Source organism: Tupaia chinensis, unplaced genomic scaffold, assembly GCF_000334495.1.
Source record: "Tupaia chinensis unplaced genomic scaffold, TupChi_1.0 Scaffold000366_1, whole genome shotgun sequence".
NCBI classification, from domain to species: Eukaryota; Metazoa; Chordata; class Mammalia; order Scandentia; family Tupaiidae; genus Tupaia; species Tupaia belangeri.
The window spans coordinates 1,020,493-1,040,349 of NW_006159863.1; the positions used below are offsets into that span (position 1 = coordinate 1,020,493).

The 19,857-nt window shown below is 41.0% G+C and overlaps 1 protein-coding gene across 1 annotated transcript in view; it reads left to right on the forward strand.

The window, feature by feature from the left end:
- The window catches only part of NUGGC (nuclear GTPase, germinal center associated), a 56,894-nt gene that overhangs the window by 29,035 nt on the left and 8,002 nt on the right, over positions 1-19,857 (forward strand). Inside the window, 8 exon segments of the mRNA XM_006153216.3 lie at positions 3,804-3,909; positions 5,486-5,619; positions 10,267-10,378; positions 10,381-10,424; positions 13,302-13,459; positions 15,508-15,646; positions 16,610-16,718; positions 17,351-17,487. Coding sequence (XP_006153278.1) covers positions 3,804-3,909; positions 5,486-5,619; positions 10,267-10,378; positions 10,381-10,424; positions 13,302-13,459; positions 15,508-15,646; positions 16,610-16,718; positions 17,351-17,487 — 939 coding nt within the window.

Genomic DNA, 19,857 nt, shown 5'->3' on the forward strand with positions numbered 1-19,857 from the left:
AGAGAGGACAGAGAGAGGGAGAGAGAGAGAGAGAGAGAGAGAGAGAGAGAGAGAGGGAGAGAGAGAGAGAAAGTGAGAAGCCAAGTGGTCAGGTTCAGGACTTGAACCACAGTAGGCCATGTGGGAGTTCAGTGCCTTTAACCACCATGCCACCTGCCCACCACCACTCACTCAGCTCTTTTAAATCTTTGCATCAGAAAGAGATGAACAACTCTACTGTTTTATACTCCCGTCACCTCCCCAAGTTCTCATACATACATGTGTACACTCTCTATGGCTTTACTCTTCTAAAGAGTTAGGAGACCTCCTGTCATCTGGGTGGGAAGTGATGAGAGCCTGAGCTAGATGCTGTCAGTAGAAATAACCAATTTTGTAGAAATAATAATTAATGTGCTTTATTACTAAGCATGAAATTGAGAGACTGACCTGGAGAAAGACAAGAATGTTTCTCAGAGTGCTGAGCTACAGTAGTTCCTTTTATTTAGTTCTGAGAGCAGGAGAGTTGTCAATTAGCCTAAGGAGTCCTTTACATTGGCCTCACCTCAAAAGGTGGGATATCTGGAAGCAGGGATAGAGGGGAGGTCTTGTAGGTTATAGGTGAATTTGAAATTCTCATGTTGGAGTCCTTTACATTGGCCTCACCTCAAAAGGTGGGATATCTGGAAGCAGGGATGGAGGGGAGGTCTTGTAGGTTATAGGTTATAGGTGAATTTGAAATTCTCATGTTAGTGATTGGCGAAAGAAAAGCATAAGTTTTTGTTTCTGAGAAATCAGCAAAAAAATGTCTATGTTTTACTCTGAGAGATAAGAAGGCTTACAATACTTCATAAGACACTATACCTGGGTCAGGATGTAGCATCCAGCTATCAATGGTCTGTTAATGTTTGTAGAGTGTTTCTCTCAAGCCTCCTGGAAAGGACTTTGGAATAGGAAAAAGTAGTCAGAATTCCATCCTCAGCACCATAAAATAAAGAGGGAATGTCTCCAAGTGCCATGAGGGAGAGCTTAGCCCTAACTCAATACAGCGCATAGGGTCTCAGGCAGTCAACAGTCTGTGCTTAAGTACAGCCTTAACGACAAGCGCTTACAATTTGCCAAATATGATTTTCACCAATCCCAAAGGATTATAGGGCCTCCTCTCACTCAGCTCTTTTATATCTTTGCATCAGAAAGAGATTAGCAACTTTACTGTTTTATATTCCCCAAGTACTCACATACACATATGTACACTCTCTGTGACTTTACTCCTAATCAAGAAGAATGAAAAATTATAGAACAATATTTATGTTTAATCGTAGTATGACTTCTCAGTTATGATGTTTTTCTTTTTTTAATTTAATTTTATCTATTTATTTACTTTTTTTTATACATTCAATCGCATTATTTAGCTTACAAAGTGAACTTTTCAATATGTGAACATTTCTCCCAGACCAGTTGATCAAAATATAACAACACTACCTCCCCGTCCCGACAATGCTCTGTCTCCGTATCCCTCCTCCAAATGTCCTTCCCCAGGCCCCACTCCACACACACCACATCTGGCATTCACACCCATGTCTTGTGTTTGTACATCCTTTAGCTCGTCAATTTCAGTCATAGAGTGTGAACACTCGGTATATATTAAGTGGGTAGTTATGATGTTTTTGTAATCATAAAAAGTTTTCACAAATAATTCTTAATCTTCTGACTTTAAAATCCATTATTTCCTTCCATTTTATTCTGCCTTAAAATGTGTATGATTAATCACTGACCACTTGGCTAAGAAACTTTCAGGCTTATAGGACCTTTAACAAGTGTCGTGCTGGTAAATGTTTAATGACCGGCTCTTTGTTAAAACAAACAAACAAACAAAAAAACCCAGTTTATATTATTTCCTAATTCCTATGGTGTAAATACTTTCATCATTGCCAATTTCAGGATACCACTGAAGTGATGCTCAAAACTGGCCATCAGGAGCTGGTACAAGCTGGCTCCAACACACCGTTGTCTTTGAAATGTCCCTTTTTATTTATTTATTTTTAAATGATCCTGGTACTTCCCCTCTCTGAATATTGAAATAAACTTTTAAACTATTTTCTCTATATATTTCCTTCTAAAACTGACACTTTTAACCCCCAAGAGAAGAATTTCTTTTTTTAAAAAAAATTATTGCCAGAAGGCATACATAATCCCTAGAGAAAGAAAGAAAGAGTACCCTCCAATGGAGTGTGGTCACACCACAATCCTTCCTCCATTTCTTTATCCCATTAGGATTTTGGGTGTGCATGCACACATACCCAGTGTGTTTTTCAAGATGGCCACGTGAGACCTGTCTCCATATGCACAGAGTTTAATCACTGTGCTATGGGCTAGCCCAGCCATATGAACCATTTCTTTCTTTTCTTTTTTTTTTAATTTAGATTTTTTTAAAAACGAAATGATTTTTATTAAAAATGACATTCATGAAGATTTTAAATAACAGTGATGTGAAACATTGTAGTATTAAGGTACCAAAATTTATATACACAATCTATATATGGTGGTACTTCAAAGTTGATGAAATAAAGAAATTAAGATCTGGGTTTATTTCGGTCCAAATCATTTTGAAATTCATGCATTTTTTTCATAATATGCATTTTCATGAACTTTTTGAAGACTCCTCATACAACGATCTTAATGATGTTAAAAAAATGTTTGTAGAAACAATACTGAAATGAAATATATAAAAATATTCGTGATGGTTGTCTATGGGTGGAGTATTATGAAAAACTTTTCAAAAAGTTTTCTAGTATGCACATAACATTGCTTTTTATTATTATTATTATTTTTATACATTTGATTGCTGTACATCGTTTAGCTTGTATAGAGAATTTACTCAACATGAAATATACCTCAGACCAGTCCAGTTAAGAATACTATATATGTTGGGACCAGCAGTTAGCATAATGGCTATGTTGCTGGACTCCCACGTAGTCGACCGCGGTTCGCATTCCAGACCCAGTGGCTTAAAACTCACGCCGGTCGTGTGTGTGTGCGTGCCCAAGATCCCGAGAGGAGAATGGAGGAGAAGGGATTGCGGCGTGGCCATCCCCTCTGGGGGATGCTTTCTCGCTTTCTGTCTCTCTCTGTCTGATGGTCTTTCTGGTGAGGACCTGAGCCCTATAGCTGATGAACCACCCCCCCCTATAGTTAAAAACCCCCCAAAAAAAAAAAAAAAAGAATACTATATATGTCATCATCAACAGGTACCATTTCTGTGTCCCACAAATGTCTTACCTCTCTATTTTTTCTCTCTAATTTCCTTCCTTACATTCTTCTCCTCTTCCACCCTCCTTCCACACTGTTTTCAGTTTTGCCATAGGATGTGTCTGCTTGCTGGAGAGAGACAGGGAAAGACAGAGAGAGAAAAAGTGAAAACTCACCCTCCCCCCCAGGTGTGGTGGGGAGAGGGCCATATTGCAATCCCTTCTCCTCCGTTCTCTTCTTGAGATTTTTGGGCATGTACACACCCTGTAGGCCTGTTTTTCAAGCCACCAATTCCAGGACTTGAACCTTGGAGTCAGCCATGTAAGATTCAGTGCCTTAACCACCAGGCCACCTGTTGGCCCGAGAGAATAGTTTCTATTCAGCAATTTACTTACAACTTCTGACTGTTAGGAGAGATGGTGACACCTGACATTTAGAATGGTGTCTGTCCCTCACGGGACCCTGGTGGAACTGAAAATGAGTGAGCTGACATTTGCTGAAGGCTCTCGTGAAGCCTGCGTGTTGTTTCCTTGGCATGTCTGAGTCATTCTGTTCCTGGTGTGTCTCTTTCACTTCAGAGAAAACTTCCGGCTGACTCCAAGATTCTGGAAGCCTCAGACCTGGTGTACACAGTCAGTGCTCAGGAGTATTGGCAGCAGGCCACCCTCACTGAGGAGGAAACTGGTAATTTATATTTTTTATGTCCATCTCTTCAATTCTCAAGATTAAGCTCAGCACTCTGAATTTCCTGCTCTAGAACTTTTTGTGTCACATACAAAATTTTTTTCAACTTGCCACAGTTTATATACCTATTAAAAATACTTGTGATGATATATATGTATATATGTTACATGCTTCTGTATATTTGTTTTATATATATTCATTTTATATATATTTAATTTCCCCCCTCTTCACTCTATTGTAATGCCTGAGAATATAATTATTTTCCCCTCCAAATCTTACCATGTTGTCATTTCTTATTTGGCTTGAGATTCCTTAACTCCCCATCTATGGCTATCAGAAGTGTTTCTGAGGGTCTATTATGTGTTTGGTCAATGAGGTAGAAAATGTATAAGGCATGACCCCTTTCTCCTTAGAATTTAAAAGTCTTCATGAGGGGCTAATACTAACCCATGTTAAAAATTAAAGAAAAAAAAATGAGGCCCAATTAAATGGTGCTGACACTGAGTAGAGTGGAAGGGCAGAGAATCCAGAGGTCTGTGTGGACTAGAGTGTGCAATGAAAACTTGAAGAGCAGGCAAGGTCTGAGCTGGTCTTTCACCTGAGATTAGGTGGATTAAAGCATGTGTGCAATTTTCTTAGATGTGAGGAATATAAGGAGCAGAAATTGTGAAATGTTCCAATAAACAAAGAGGCTACTTCATTTATAAATAATGGAACAAAAGACAAAATTAGCCTGGTGTATGTAATGGATAACATTTAAGAATTGCCACGTTTAGGAATATGGGGGAAAGGGTCGGATGGCATCTATCAGCTTGTGACTGGCAAAGGAGTAGAATGAGAGTGAGTTTCTGATCTAGAATTTCATGCATCAGAGGTTCTTGTTGCTTTTTTATAGTAAACCCTATTAAGGGCTACTTGACATAGAAAAAATTGAAGGGATCCAAAGAACTGAGACTCTAGAAATGTTCCTTTGGTTCAACTATGCAGATGAGTACTAATTCAAAGGAAAGGACTCCTTAAAAAGCAAAACAAAACAAAACAAAACAAAACAAAACAAAACAAAACAAAACTCCAACCTGTGGGACCAGCATATGGTGTAATGGTTACACTGCTGGACTCCCATGTGGCCAACTGTGGTTCTAGTCCTGGACCTGGCTGCCTGAAACTCACACTGGGCATGTGTGCATGTGTGCCCAAAATCCCAAGAGGATAAAGGAGAAGGGATTGCACCCCGCTGAGAGGTGATATTTTGCTTTTTGTCTCTCTGTCTCCCTAGCAAGCACATGCATCCTATAGCAAAAAATCTCTCTAAAAAAAATACAAAAACCAAAAACCTCAGCCTGTTACATACTTCCTTGATACAGCTGAGTACAATTAATATTTAGCATTACTGATATACCATTCATTGTTGTAGATAATAGATATGGGGAAAAGAGTTCATCAGAAAGGTGGTCTAGCCTATGTGAGACCCCAATGGTTCATTCAGACAATTGTTCTGATAGTTTAACTATTATGAATTCTCTTGACTGCAAACTTCTAGTCTTTTAAAATTGCTTGTGCTGCCTATGAATTGCAGGAATCCCAAGGTTAAGAGAATATATCAGAAAAAGGCTCTTGGATGAGAAGAGGAGGACAGTGACCAAGTATATCACCGAAGCCTTTGGCCTGCTGCTCCTCACAGACAGTTTCAGCTCCACGGAAAAGCTGCTGGTATGAGAGATACCTTGAGGAATATATATTTTTTCTCTCCCCATTGGGCAGAATACTCTCCTTAACCAAGTTAGAAAAGTACGGTATTTTGGGACCAGCAGTTAGCATAATGGCTATGTCTCTGGACTCCCATGTAGTCAACTGCAGTTCAAATACCAGATTCAGTGGCTTAAACTCATGCCGGGCCCATGTGCGTGTGTGCCCAAGATCCCGATAGGAGAATGGAGAAGGGATTGTGGTGTGGCCATCAGCCATGGGGCACTTTCTCGCTTTCTGTCTCTCTGTCTCTCTCTGTCTGGTGAGCGCATGCGCCCTATTGCTATAGGCAAAAAAAAAAAAAAAAAGAAAGAAAAAGAAAAAAAGAAAAGTATTTTGTCTTTTCATATTAAAGAAAAATGTGACGTTTAGAGACTAAGAGGACAAAAAGATAAATAAGGGTTAAAGTGGTAACATTTGGGTAAAAGAGAAGGGAATACTATTTTACCTGGAGCAGATGAACTGAGAGAAAAATGTAAAAAGAGCTATTTTTCTTCTCTCCCATGTCTGGAACCAGATGGAATGTGTTTAAATGATGGCTGGCAGGACTGATTCAGTTTACTTCTAGTGGAATATAGACAATTCATGGTAATCTGGGAGAGATGTGTTTATGTGAACAGCCCAGTAAAGTTTTATCTGTCATTTCTTTTTCCCTCTTTCTTTTTCCTTCCTTCCTTCTTTCCTTCTTTCTTTCCTTCCTTCTTTCTTTCTTTCTTTCTTTCTTTCTTTCTTTCTTTCTTTCTTTCTTTCTTTCTTTCTTTCTTTCTCTCTCTCTCTCTCTCTTCTTCCTTCCTTCCTTCCTTCCTTCCTTCCTTCCTTCCTTTCTTTCTTCCTTTCTTTTCTCTCTCTCTCTCTCTTTCTTTCTTATTGCAAAAGGATGCATATGCTCACCAGGGAGGGGGAGAAGAAGAGAAAGAAAGCACCCTCCAGTTGGGTGTGATCATGCCACAATCCCCTACCCTCCAGTTTTCATCCTGTTGGGTTTGGGGACATACATGCACATATGCCTGGCTTGTTTTTCCTGACTGGGATTCGAATTGGAGCTGGCCATGTGGGATCTAGCTCCTTTAACTGCTAGGCTCTGTCTGTGGGTTTCTGTCAGAATCCCAGACTCAGAGCAGTGCAGTAAATTAATACAAGAGAGACACTAGGTGGGAATTTCAAGAAAGTTTAGATATTTATCTTCACTGTCTAGAATGAAGACCTTCTGGGGAACTAGTTAAAATTTCTTTTCTCAAAGTAATGGACAAGATTGTCTTTTAGATGGATTACCTTCTGTCTTTTTCTTTTTATCTTTTCTTTTTTCTTTCTTTCTTTCTTTCTTTCTTTCTTTCTTTCTTTCTTTCTTTCTTTCTTCTTCTTCTTTCTTCTCTCTATTACTTCTTTTTCTCTCTTTCCTTCCTTCCTTTCCTCCCTGTCTTCTTTTCCTCCCTCCCTCCCTCCCTCCCTTCCTTCCTTTCTTCCTTTCTTCCTTTCTTTTCTGTCTTTTCTTACCCTAAAATAAGAGGGATAAACTGCTATATTAGAGCTTGGAGTGTTTTGGAGAAAAATCTAGCTTTTATCAATCACTGAGTGCTTGCTTTTTTTTTTGTGAGAGACTTAATATACAAATAGACAATAGCCAAATTGTATGTAAAAATAGAAGTCTGACTTACAACCTCTAGCAACCTGCTGGAAAAATCAAACCCTTATCTACAATAAACAGTCCAGAAAGCTAGCCCAATGTCTATAAAGTCAGACTTGTAGTCTGGCTGTCATCAATTCAGTAATAATTCAGGAAGCTGAACAATAACTTCTATAATAATTAGCCCCAAATGGCTAGGACCTGATTAATAATTTACTTAATCTTTGTGCTTTTCCCTAACTTACAACCAACCAGAGAGAGCCAAATCTGTATCTGTAACAGAGAGCAGTTAGAGATACAGTTAGTTAGCTTGCCTCCAGCTTTCTCAGAGCAGTGGCCTCCAATCAGGGCCTGAAATCTTCCCTTTTCTCTACTGTAAAGTTTTTGTATTTCTCTGCCTGTCTTTGAGTTTCTGGCGATCTCAAGCAATGATGGCTGACTTGCTATAGCAAGCACTCAGTAATAGCCTTTGCTTTTCTTGCTTGGTTAGTGTTCATTTATGTCGACAGTTGCTTACACCCCACCTGATTTGCACAATCAAGTTGTCTGACTTCTTCCTAAGCCAGGACAGGGAAGGGACAGAGAAAGTTCATCAGTAAGGCTCTATGAGAGGTCAAAGAATGGGAAAAGCGCCTGGGGTGGCACCATGGGTGGCAAGGAAAGGCGAATACTCACGACCAGACTTGAATGTGAAAGTAAGCAACACCAGCTGAAGACATTGCAGCTTGGACCAAATGCCCACATTTGAACATTGTTGCATAAGTGGCACATAGAGCAAAATTTACTTTTTCATCATATTTCTTATGCCTTGCTTTGGTATAGATATAAGAGATAGAAACAAAAGAAAACTGGAATCTGAGATTTTTCAAGTTTGACTTTCATTCTCTGAAATAGTTTTGACCTTGCAACTTCCTGAAAAAGTTCTTCAGGGTGAAATTGGCCCCTCTGCCCAACACAAGATTGCTTTTGGAAGTGCTGATGGAAAACGAATCATACTTGGTGTGGTGTGTGGTTGGTGTGTCTTACAAATACAAGGACAAGATGTTTTACGGGGCCAGAAGTGCCTGCCCCATGTGCTCTTCTTTGCTAACTCAGAGATGCAAGCCATGGAGGGGCTTGGTCTCACCCTTTCATCCAGACTCCAGGGTATAGAAAACAAAGAGGAGAAGGGTACCAACTGGCATTCCCGTGATAGTCTGTGAGGGAGTTGCCAGCTTCTCTCCTCAAAATTTCTTGGCCTCAGGCATTGGTCTTAGTCTTAGTTCTTTGACGGAAAGTTGGAAGGCAAGAGTTTGATCGGTTCCTTTAATTCTGAAAAGTCAAATCTAAAAATATGCATGATTGATTTTTATTTATTTATTTTTTTGAGAAGTTTTTGCTATAGCATGCGTGCGCTCGCTGGAAAGACAGAGAGACAGAGAGACAGAAAGCGAGAAATAACCCCCCAGGGGGGATAGCCACACTGCAATCCCTTCTCCTCCATTCTCCTCTCGGGATCTTGGGCACACATGCATACGCGCCCGGCGTGAGCTTAAGCCACCAGGTCTGGGACTCAAACCATGGTCGACTACATGGGAGTCCAGTGACATAGCCATTCTGCTAACTGCTGGTCCCTCTGTTTATGTTTTTTGGGCCACAGGGTGTGTGCACTTGCTGGGGAGAGAGAAAAAGAGAGAGAAACAGAGAAAGGGAAAGTGAGAAATCTCCCCCTGGGTGAAGGGAGCCATGCCTCCATCCTGTTCACTCTAGCCTCCTCTCAGGATCTTGGGCATGCACGCATATGTGCCTGGCATTATTTTCAAGCTGTCAGGTATGGGACTCAAACTACATTCTGCCATGAGGAATTCCAGCGCCTTAACTACCATGCCACCTGCTGGCCTCAATCGATCACTTTTTCAAGGTTGTGACTCTAACCAAAAATTTAGAGTTGGAGTAGTTAGTGGTTTTAAATGAACAGTCGTTATTTTTCAGAACAGATAGGAAGTTAATAATGTCATCTCAAGGTCCAGTTTATTCCTAAGTGCAGTCTTTTCCTTTTTATTGTTCATTTATTCCCAGATCTTTCCTTTGTTACCACTCTTTTGTTCATGCCAAGAGATTTATTGAGAGTGAGATGTGAAAATCTTGCCATAGATTTTCTTTCCATGACTTATTAAAAAACACAAATTTTAAAGAAGAGATGGTTTTTCACTTTCCCTCTCACCGTCTCTGTCTCTCTCCAGCAAGTGCATATGCCCTATGGCAAAAACTTAAAATACAAAACAAAGGCAAACAAAAATAGAGTGTGGTCCAGTGCTCAGAAGATCAGCATTCTCTGGGGGCTGTCTAGAAATGTAAAATCCTAAGCTCTCAGATGTTAAGGAGATCTCTTGGTGATTTGTATGCACATTAGAACAGCTCTGTGCAAAGTCAAAGCTCATTAAATATTTGTCAAATAGGATGTTATCAGGCTGACTCTGTGGCACACAGTAATGCACTGCTCAAGAGAAGCTGGATTCCACATGGCTACCACTGTTTGGATTCCCAGCACTCAGCCTGAAACATACCAGGGACTCGCACGAGTGCCCAAGATCGGGAGCCTGGAGGAGGAGATCATGGCATGACCTGCTCTCTCTGTCATTCCCAGTCTTATGTGTGCAAATGCAATCACTATCACGAATAAAGAAAAAAAAAGTATGCCGTTGGAAAAATCTGTTTTAATAACAACTGGATTTTTACTTGGATTGTTACTTCTCCAAACTGCCTGATGGGTTATGTATCTGATAAAAGTTGCAGCAGGCATATACTTACTCTGTTCTACAATCCACACAGCCCAAAGGGGTCTGTGTACTGAGGGATGCCTTATGGGGACAATACAGAGAAGCCAACTTTGGGTGACTGCCTCAAACTAAATCTTCACTGGTGACAAACGTAGAGTAAGCCACATTTAAGAAAAAGGTGCCTTTGGGAGGGGGTGACCTGATGCTCCTTTTGTTCATTGTCCCTAGAATGAACATGTGCTTTTGAGTGGCCTGCGGAGGTTTGTGGAGGAGAAGATAGAGCAGCTGGAGAAGGCCATTGGGCAGTGCTTTGCCCACATCGAGCTGCCCCTACAAGAAGGGAAGCCCGGATTTCCTACCGACGCATCCTTGGGGCATGCCTGGTGGTGAGTGACCCTTTTCAGGAAAAACTTGGGATATTTTGTGAGGTTAGGCTGGTCCCCAAGCTCTTTTTAAATTATCCCACTGCTTGTCAATGAAATGAAGAGCTAGACGCGGGCAGGAGTGAGTGAGAATCACATGTAGAAAAGCACATACAGGGAATTGTTCAACGGGGACCAAAGAAATTTAAAGGTTCACCAGACAGCCACTGAGAATCACTGGGCAAGGCCCTGAACCCATTTAAGATGTAAGTACATTTTAAAAACTTTTTTTTTCTTCTGTAATGTGGGGATGCTAAATGCTTGCCTTGTCTACCTTGTGGTGTTGATGGCAGGATTAATTAGATTAAACACACACACACACACACACACACACATCTTGTAACCTCTCACTTGGCATGCAAATTATGATTTTATTTTTAAATTAATTGTATGCGTGAGGGCTGAAAATGTAAGTGCAAGGCAGTATTTATTTAAGACTAAGGAGTGCAAAAAGAGGCCAATTACATTAGTTTGCTAGGACTGCCATAATAAAACCACAGACTGTGTGGCTTAAATAACAGAAATTAATTTTCTCACAGTTCTGAAGGCTTAAAGTCTGAGATCAAGCTGCCAGCAGTTGAACAAGGCCTGGGGAGGGCTCTCCTCCCTGCTTGCAGTCAGACACTTTCTTGCTGTTTCCTTGAATGCAAGAGACAGAGGAAGGGCTCCTGAGTTTCTTCCTCCTCTTATAAAGCCACTAATCCTATTGAATTGGTACCCTACCCTTATGACCTCATTGACTTTAATTACCTCCTTAAAGACATTATTTTCAAATAAGGTCACATGATGGCTTGAAAATCATGCTAGGCATGTGTGTGTGCATGCCCAGAATCCTGAGAAAAGAATGGAGGAGAAGGGATTGCAGTGTGGCCATCCTGCTGAGGAGTGAGTTCTCACTTTCCCTCTCACTGTCTCTCTCTTTCCACTGAGCATACATGCTCTGTGACAAAAACCTAAAAAAAAAAAAAAAAAAATAAGAGTAAGGGGTGATGGGCAATGCTGCTCAAGTGGCAAGGATGAGATTGAAGTCTCTCGAGCTGGGAGTAGTGCAGATAGAATGTTAGGGTAGTTGTTTTTAATACAGGTAGGAGAGCTGGAACACGAGCAGTGAAAACTGTGTGAAAAGGTTGTGGGTAATGGAGTGCCTACATTTCGGTAGCCTTTTCATACATGTGGAGATACTAGCTTTCTAAAATATGGCCTTCTCCTGGCTGTTATTACCTGTGTGTTTTAGGTCAAAGGTCATTTCAGTCTCTGATTAGTTGGCACGGGTACTGCAATTGGGATGAAAGAGAAGTAGGAGATAACTCAAGAATAACACAAAGAATAAATGCTGAAAGAATGAAAAGCTGAAAGAGTAAATAGGTAGGGAAGATTTGGGGGTGCTTGGAGAAGTTTTGACAAAGGAAGATGAGAGCTACAGTGTCTTCTACACATAGCTGACTATCCATGCATGTAATGCATTCATTCATTCATCTAGCAAACATGAGCAAATTTCTTACTCTGGTACCAGTTATTGTTCATTTCTTAATCCAGTCCCCATAATAATTTGGTGTGGCAAACACTGCTATTACTGCTTTAATTTTACAGCCTTAGAAAGGTGGAATAACTTTTCCATGGCCACACACAGGCTCCACATCTATCCAAGGCCTGTCTAGCTTCAGAACCTGATGCCCAACCCTAATAGAATCCTCTAAACTGTACTCTACAAACTATTATAGCTACTTGTAATTGTCAACCAATTAATAGTTTAATGTATGCAAATCCCCTAAAAGTAATAAAGCTTGGTGCATTCATTTGTTTCTTCATGTAACAAGGGCTGTTGCGTACAAGGCATGACTGCTAGGAGGCAGCATGTCTCACCTGTGCAGGGCATGGGCTCTGGTTTCTATCTCAGTCTCCCCATATACCAGCAGTGTGGCCATGGTAAGTTATTTAACCTCTTTGTGCCTCATGCTCCTCATGTGTAAAATGAACAAAACCATGTACCAATGTCACAGGGTTGTTGTAAAAATTAGCTGAAATGGGTCGGTCTCATAACCTAGTGGTTAAAGGAGCAATAGCCCATGTGGTCAACTGTGGTTTGAATCTTGGCCCTGGTAGCTTGAAAGACACACCTGACACATTCGCATGAGTGCCCCAAATCCCAACAGGATGGAGAAATGGAAAAGATGGGATTGTGACGTAACCACAACCCCTGGGAAGCGGGTGCTTCCTCTCTGTCTTTCTCTGGTGAGTGGACATACCCTCTGACAACGTATTGTTTTAAATTTACTATAGGACACATGATATTACTAGAGAGAGACAGAGAGAGAGGGAAAGTGAGAAAGTAAGCTGCCAGATCCAGGATTCAAACTGTGGTCGGCCTTGTGGGAGTCTGGTGCCTTGACCACCATACCATCTGCTGGCCCCTACATGGCATATTTCCATCCATCCATCCAACCAACCATCCATTCATTCATTCAATAACTGCTCATTTAACAAATATTTATGAAGCACTAGTTCAGTCATTGCTAGGTGCTGAGGATTTAAAGATGGCCACAGCATTGTGCCTGATCAGTGAGCAAATGGCCTAGTACAGGGGCCTGAAGAAAGAGTAAACTGAAAAATGAGAAATTGTGTGAGAAGAGTTGTGATCACAGCAGTTCAGGGAGAGGGCACCCAGCCAGCCTGGCCCCAGTCCTCCCTGTCTGGCTGAATGATATGTTTAAAGATCATGTTCTCTCTACCCTTTTCTGTAATTCTTGGTAACATTCTTTAACCAAAGGCAATGCAATTCTGATCCTGTGACCTTCTGATTAATGCCTATTAACTCTACTAATTCATTGTTCAATTATCTAGAGGAGTAAAGGAAACCAAGGTTTTCACCAGACTCTGAAAGCTGTTTGTCTGAAAAATGGCATCTATGCCTCAAGGACCCTGGCAAGAATCGACCTGAACGAAGCCATCACTCAGCCCATCTATGACCAAATCGATCCTGTGTTTGGAAGCATTTTTAGGTAAAGGATCTGTCATCTTGAGCCTTCGTGAACAAACATCTGAAGAACATCAAGCCAGTCTCATCTTTAAGAATTTATACTTTGGATCTGGACGTGTAAAGAGTAGCCTGTAACTTGAGGAGGAAAGCTTAGTCTTTGGCAAAACACAAAAGTCTTGGTTTGGTTTACTTAACAATTTCCCATGGTGACCTGGAGTACAGAGTGAGATGTTGCTTTCAGACTAATATTATGATTCCCTTTATTTTTCAAATATCTCATACGCGCAGCAGGGGATACATTTTCTTATGGATCTGAGCCCAGGATAGGGTATTTTGATTGGAGAGGGTGGAATTAAACAAACACATATCCTCCCAAACTTTCCCTGAATGCATAAAGAAAAGAGGCTCACTGAGGACGCTGTGTGTGACTGACACACGACCTGCTCACGCATGGCACAGGTCAAAAAGTGCACCTTGTCGGTGCCTCCTCCTTCCCTCCTTTCTTGATGTCCAATTCTTTCCCTCCATCAACAGAAACAGAATCTCCTAATCCCCAAGCTCAGTCCTGTCCTGTCTCCCTTTTCTTCCCTGCTGGCATTTTCCCTGGCTGTTCACCCGCTACTGCTCGAGCGGTCTCCCACCTTTGTTTGTGTCCTATCAACCCCACCCCTTTCTCTGCCCCCACCTTGAAACACATCTTGGATCATGCCATTTCCCCTATGCCCATCCTACTCCTATTTATGAGTCTGTGGGATAAACTCCAGGTTCCTTAGAATGGCATCTAAGACATTCTACCTGCCTCCAAGGTGCCTTTCCGACCTTCCCCTGCATTGCTGCCCAGGACCAGCCTCTGTTGAAGCTGGCTGGAGGGTAGCAAGGAGCGACTGAGAGGTCCCGGGACTGTGCAAATAAATGCTTTGCAGGCATTAGCTCACCTAATGCTCCCCATAATCCTATAAAGTGGCTTCCATCTTCTGCCATGTGAACAATCTGAGATTCAGAAGAATTAATTATACCACTTTCCCAATGTCACTCAGCTCACGAGTAGAGTTAGGATTGGGCCACCCAGTACTGTGGTGGTTAAGATGGCTGGATCCCACAAGGCCGACTGCAGTCTGAGTCCTAGATCTGGCAGCTTGAAAAACACACTGGGCACATAAATGTGTGTGTGCCCAAAATCCTGAAAGGAGAGCAGAGGAGAAGGGGTTTTGGCATGGCCACCTCCCTGGGGAGGTGCTTTCTCCTTCTCTCGCTCTCTTTGCTCTCTCACTCTTTCTTTCTATGGTGAGTGCACATGCCACGTGACAAAAAACACTGTTTTTTAAAGGGCTAGAATTAAACATTATGCTCTCTTCTACAGTGAGCTGCTTCTTACTTTTGGAATAATCTGACACTTCATTAATTGTGTTGTCTCATGGAGACTAATTTCAATTAGTCCCCTTCTTTTCAATTTTCCAAATCTTATCCATTTTAAAGGTGTAGTTCAAGTTTCTCAAGGAGAAACAGTATGGCAGTATGAGATTTGAGGTTAAAGCAGTGTTCAAAACCTGGCTCTGCCTCTTACCAGCTATGTGACCTTGGTTACATCAGCAGTCCTCCCTGAGCCTCAATTTTTTCCATTTGAAAAATGGGCATTGTCACATTGACTTCACAGGTTCTATGTCAAGGGCCTATCATGGAATAAAAGAACACCAGATAGCTTCATGTTTGTTTTACCCCCACCATAGCCACCATTGTTTCTAACCTTTCACGTTGCTTCCTTCTTTTTTTAAAAAATGTATTTGTTTTATAAAGCTAAAATCAAAGAATTTTTTTTTTCAACAAAGAACATTTCTTTGGTCTGTTAAATGTTTCTTCTCTTTGCCTCTCCCACTCACCCTCTACCATCCACTCCCTTCCCTTATAGTCTCTGGTACATACATTTATCCTTTCTACCATCATATCTTCTGAAATTTCAATTTCTGCCATAGAGTGTAGACATTTGATACATGTCAGACCAGGGTTATACAATGTGTGTCTTTCAAAGTCTGGCTTACTTCACCTAACATTAAGTCTTCTATATTCATCCAGGACTGGGAAGCCTGCTGAATCAGCTTTAATGCCTCATATCTGTGCTTTTAAGCACTCCCTACAGGAGAAAATGATGGAAATTGGAATAAGAAATGGCTGGAAATATGATAGCTGCAAAAAAAGTTTCCTGGTCCAGGAGGTAAGTTTCTTGTAAAGTGAAGAGATGGTGAGGTGGAGGGGGGTGACTTTTTTCCCAGGTGAATTGTGAAGGTTGTCTCTCCCTACTTGTTCCCTGGAGTTCCCAGGTTCTGGACAGACCTTGTAGGAGGCTCTGTGAAGCATGGAATCTAATGTGATGGGGGAGGGAGAAGTGGCCCTAAGGATTCCAGGGAGCTGTAAGACATGGATGTAGACTTTGTTCCACAGATAAGCAGTTGAGAGTACCTGTGAGGCTAAAAAGCTGACTCAGTTACCAGGAATCTTTGGAGAACACTTAAATGTATGAAAATTTCCATCAACTCATAACATTTTCACTAAGCTCTTTAATGTTTTAACTGATATCATGAAATACTGTCCCAAAGCTTAAGGAAATTAGTTTTTTTGTTTGTTTTGGCAGGTAATTTTTTAGTTTTGAGGACTGCAGATTCTTGTATGGGACTCACCTTCTTCCAGAGCCAACCCAGGTTACCTGTCAATACTAGAGACTACATGAACCTCTCCTGGCCACCCAAAAAGGACCCATTCCAGAATCTTCCCCATGTCTGAGTTCAACTCAGCAAATATTTATTTATTAATTAATTAATTATTTTTTAAACATGCCAGATTTTTAATTTGTTCAATTCTTGTGTTCGAAGTCCTCTTTTTGATGCCATCTTTAACCTGAGAGTATTTTCCATGGTCCTAACTGCTACAGAACTGAACCCAGCCACTTCCCAGCTCAGTTCATTGTACAGAGCACAGATTTTCATTGAGTAGTTGTAGGTCTAGGCACTGTGGGAAGCACTTTGGGATATAAAGGTGTTTAAGACAAAGTTTCTGCCTAGGCATAAACAGCCAATCATAATACAAGACAGAGAGAAATGGGGGCCGTGCACAGAGATGCCCGCCCTGCCACTATTGAAGGAATGGTCCCCAATGGTCTTCTGTTAACATGGCTTCTCAGATAAGTGCCATCCTGGGAGGCCTGGAGGGACACATCCTCAGAAGGAAGAGGAGGATCTATGAGTCTCTCAGCACCTCTGTTCAGAACGACCTGAAGCCCTGTTATGAAGGTGGGGGCTACCAAGGGCTGCATGGCCCCCTCCTTTGGGGCCATTCTGTCACCTTCTTCAGCATCTTTGTCTGCTGCTGCCCCTCAAAGTATTTGTCCTCCAGCATCTTGAGTCCCTGTAACACTTGTAGTCTGTAAATTGAAACCAGGTTATTGGAGGGTGTGGGAAGAGGGAATTAAGGGACTCTATCTGGTGTTTTCCAGTTCTTTCCCATCCTGTCTCTAGACACCAGGTGTCTCCTCTCCATGCTACAGCTCACCTGATTCAACTATAAAATCCAGGATCTGGTTCTCATTCTTTTCTTTAAGTATTTGTGAACTCACTTTAAGGCTCCTTCTTGTTTTGGTATCCTATGGTTTGGGGGGTGGATGTGTATGTGTGTATGATTTTGTAAGTTTCTGTTTAATTCACTCATTAGGTTTTTCTGAATGATAGTTACTATCTAAATATTTTCAATGTTTTAAAAAATATAAATGTGTATGTTTGTGTGTATATATATATTCATATATGTTTATGTATATACATATATGTATGTATTTGTTTGCTTGCTTGCCTGCTTGTATTTCTTACTGATACCAAAGGGTCTTAGCAAATCCTTTCTGTGGTGTGACTGTGGTTCTAATTTTTGCCAGAGGCAGCTCAGATCACTGGCAAAAAAGCATGTGAGAGGATGAAAGATGTCATCAGAAGAGGAGTGGACCGGCAGGTGGCTGAGGGCATGTTTGAAAGGGCTCAAGAAAGGATGCAGCACCAATTTCAGCAGCTGAAGGTATTCGACATCCTTGGTCTGAATCCTATGCCAGGGAGGCTCCTGGGGGGAAAAGACAGAAGATGGAGATGGTGAGTATAGAAGAAACAGTAGGCATTTGGGTCCAAATGGAACCAATGCCTTCTCTTAAGTGAACACAATGAATTCCCTGGTGCTTGGAGAGAAGGTAAGCTGACACTGAGCATTCTTTCTTCACTCCACACCATGCTGGTATCTCGGGCTCTGACTTCAGAAATGCAGACCTTCCAGCTCTCTTGTAGCCTTCCTTTTTAATAAGTCATCAGTAGGACAACCACCACAATATCCAGGTAGGTTCTATCTAGACGGGATGCTAAGCTCTTTACATGCATTAGCTCATTTAACCCCCAGCAAGTCTGTGAGGGAGATACTGCCATTGTTCTGAGTTTATGAATAAAAAAACTCAGGCAGAGAGAGGTGTGTGTGGTAATAGGCCACACAGCTAGAAAGACCATTGGAAGACCATAGCTAAGATTTGGAACCAGATAACCTGGCTTCAATATCTCCAACAATAGTATAATTTCAAAACAGACTTAAGGTTTTTTCTCTTAATGAAAGAAATGTCTTGTCAATAAATAAACGTCAGTACCTTATTGTAGGTCAGTCAATTTTGGTACCTAGCATATTGGTAAAATATATCATGACCCTTCTGATAACTCAATAGATTTATCTTTGTGTTTTTTAATTTCCATAGGCCCTTCCTAATGACTTCCTTAGACCTAAGTGCTTCTGTCAAGCACACTTAGACCATCCTGCCCCACTTCTGGGTCTCTTAGTTTGACTTCCCCTCCTCTTTTTGATTAACAGATTTGTCTTAGTCCAGGACACTGCTGGTCCCTGTCACAGTCATGTGAAGCTACAAAGTCTTCTGCCTCAGTTCAGGCCTAACTGACACTCTCGCCAACCACTTGAGGAAGCTGGTCTTTTGTCATTTCAGTACACTTCTGAACCAACCTTTTTCTTGAAATATTTCCTGTTGACTTCTGGGCAATCCCCTATCTTCTCTCTGCCAGTGCAATTTTAACAAATGCCTTTCTCTCCAATACGAAGTATGCAATTTCCTTTGGAGTAGGCCAGGAGGTATCTTGTTTCATGCAACCATTTAATTTCAGTTAATTAACATATTACCACAGTCTGTAAATATATGCAGAATTGGCTGAACTCTACAAAGCCTATCCCCATTGAGACACAGAAATTTGATCTTAAGTTACCCAAGAAAAAAATTATGCCAAAAAATTATTAGTACAATTACCACATACAAATAGATCATAAATCACAGAAATGTAGGAAATTAAAACTAGGAAAGACCATAGAGCATTGCCATTCCCTCATGTTTTTTTTTTTTAAATACCAGTTAACTTTTAACTATTTAAAATATTTTAGTTCTATTGGGTTGTCGGAAAAATCATGACACATTTTTGCATAGAAAAACAAAGAAAAATTATGGCATGACATTTCTGACAACCCAATAAATAATGGATGGAAATTCTTATGTGTGTTTAATGTATAAAGATTTACTGATTTTCTTAAAAAATTTCTTCTTGTTGGGACTAGCAGATGGCATAATGGTTACATTGCTGGACTCCCATGTAGTTGACCCTGGTTTGAGTCCTGCACCCAACTTACATCAGGCATGTGTGCATGCATGCCTAAAATCCTGAGAGGAGAATGAAAGAAAAGGGATTGCAGCATGGCCATCCCCCACCACTGGGAATGATTTCTGTCCCTCTGTCTCTCTCTGTCTGTCTGGCAAGTGCACTCGCCCTATAGCAAAAATATCTCTTTAAAAATGTTTTTTTTCTTCTTTACAATATTCTTATGAATAGAAGAATGGAACAACACTTTGTTCAATATGATTATTCCCAGATATATTGATTAGTTATGTGATTTGCTGATTTGTCTTCACTCTATAGTGAGTGACTACTTCTTGTTTTATCAGTTGTGAATTATCCCATTTCCTGATCTTAAAGCCAAGGAAGCTGAGGCTGGAGGGCTTACATTACTAGCTCAAAGCTCATAGCTAGAGCTGGGGCTTGAGCTCAGGGTTCTTGGTCTGGTGTGTTGAAGAAAAAGCATAATATTTGGAGTCAGGAGATGTGGGTTCAAAACTATGCTCTGTTAGGCTAGAGGAAGGAAGTCTGGGATTTTTCTGAAGGGAGGCAAGATACAGAAGATGGAGGAAGTTGTTTTTAGTTGACAAAAGGATGGAGAATAGCAAAGAGACATTTCTCAGGCAGTTAGTGAAGAATCAGACATGTGCTATAAGGTGCATTGCACAGAGCAGGTATCCAGTGAACATCTGTCCAGTGACTAAGTGTGTGGGAGAATAGTGGGATAGCAACCACCTCTTTC